The 1905-nt window shown below is 33.1% G+C and overlaps 1 protein-coding gene across 1 annotated transcript; it reads left to right on the forward strand.

Annotated features, from left to right (window-relative positions):
- Window positions 1-781: 781 nt before the first annotated feature.
- On the forward strand, window positions 782-1699 carry LOC107634439 (uncharacterized). The gene has a single exon (XM_016337944.3). The coding sequence runs from the start codon at window positions 880-882 to the stop codon at window positions 1483-1485; it is 606 nt and encodes a 201-aa protein (XP_016193430.2). The 5' UTR covers window positions 782-879; the 3' UTR covers window positions 1486-1699.
- Window positions 1700-1905: the final 206 nt, after the last annotated feature.

Genomic DNA, 1905 nt, shown 5'->3' on the forward strand with positions numbered 1-1905 from the left:
TATATTTTATTTTGGATATATATGTATAAAGGTATGTATTAGTTTTTTTTTTAAATCCTGTGGGGCAAATGCCCACTCCTCCTTCAATGTAGGTCCATGCTTGTATGGAGTGCCGTCGATAAGAGGGTTTGGGAGTGTAGTGTTGCGGTGGTCAATAGAGTAAAAAAGGATAGTTAAAATTGAAATGTGTAAAATAAGGTTTTTGGTGAAGATAATTAGGAATAAATTTTTTTGTTTAAAATTTTGTTGGATCAGAATTGTAGTTCGTTGTTCGTGTTCTTCACAAATTTTATTGTTTATCTAAGAAAGCCGAAAAAAAAAAAACAATGAAAGAGGAGAAAAATCAGAGGAGAAATAAATAAGAAAAAAAAAATGAACAACGAATAAAAAGACGAAATAGAACGTGCATGTATACATGCATGACCTATGTAAAAATTTTGGCCGCACAGTAGTTTAATTATTACAGATTATTTGTAAATGACCTACTTAGCTTAACTTGAATATCGGATTTAGTTTGATTATGCACTAACTAAAACAATTTATACTGATTATATTAGGCAAAAAAAAAAAAAACAGACAGAATTTATCTTATTTAACATTAATTAATTGTCACAACCATTAATAAATGATAAATAATATAAATTATGATCGTTTTTGGCTGATTTTTTATAGTTATCAAACATTTCTGTAATAATATTAATCTAATTTTGCAAAAAAATAAAATTAAATGCGTAATAAATGTATCATCTAACCCCATGGATAAGATATGTTCTAATGTCTAAAGTTGTCCCGAAAATAATTATACATTCTCCAAGCTTATTGTTGTCGTTCTCCAAATTCCCTCTCGCCCAACAATTTTTCCCAAAACCAAAGAAAAATATGAGCGATGTTCTAAGCCCCTTCACAGTGTCACCCCCTCCTCCATCATCTTCCACCCCAAGCAACAAGAACGGCATGCCGATGTTGTACTATGGCCTTGTTGTGGTTGGAACCGCAGCCATAGTGCTTGCCATATACAACCTCATCATCATCAAACGCTGCAACCGCCGCCGCAACGCGCCGGATCAGTCTCCAACAACACCAAATAATAATAATAGGTTGATTCAGGTGGTTGTTACTACCACTAATTCCGGTGAAGGAGTTAGAAGCTTTGAAAACAATAATTACTATGCAGCATCGCAAAGGAACTACTTGCTCTCAAGTTTCAAGTACAAGAAAGAAAAAATGACATCAGCAACATCAAAGGAAGGTTCTTTCGTTTTTGTTGATGGTGGTAGCGATGAGTGCCCTGTTTGTTTATCAGCGTTTGAAGAAGGAGAGGAAGTGAGGAAGCTTCCAAGGTGCAAGCACTCGTTTCATGCTCTTTGTATAGACATGTGGCTTTACTCTCACTTTGATTGCCCAATTTGTAGAACACCTGTTGGGCTCTTTTCCCATCCTTTTCCCGCCGAGAATTCTCGCAGCGGCGGCGGCATCTCTGCTTGAGATTTTAAGGAATATGTGGGGGGCCATCTTTGCCTTATGGGTACGGTGGACATTGGTAACTCAAGGACAACTTCAACAGCACCACACTTAGCTTATGTTCCTTACTCCTTTGGACTGACTTAGGTTATGTTGTGTAGGAAATTATTTTTTATATATTATTTGTTCAATATTCTAAATATCTTATTTAATATATACCATCCATGAATTTAAATTTTATATATAATTAAAAATTATTATAACAAATATTATTGTGAAAACTTTGTTGCTAAATTAGTCATTATATAGTTTAGTATATTTATATATGTTGTTTCATATGTTTTTTTTAACAAAATAATTGGCTCAAAATAATTAAATACTCCAAACTTGAATAATCAAAATTTTTATAGTAGTATAATCAAATTTTTTTATCAACACTACATC

This window comes from Arachis ipaensis, chromosome B3 (genome assembly GCF_059453495.1).
Source record: "Arachis ipaensis isolate K30076 ecotype BB chromosome B3, ASM5945349v1, whole genome shotgun sequence".
Taxonomy (NCBI): domain Eukaryota; kingdom Viridiplantae; phylum Streptophyta; class Magnoliopsida; order Fabales; family Fabaceae; genus Arachis; species Arachis ipaensis.

Excerpts from the sequence above, each read along its gene's own strand:
- LOC107634439 (XM_016337944.3), top strand. The coding sequence starts at position 880 with ATGAGCGATGTTCTAAGCCCCTTCACAGTGTCACCCCCTCCTCCATCA.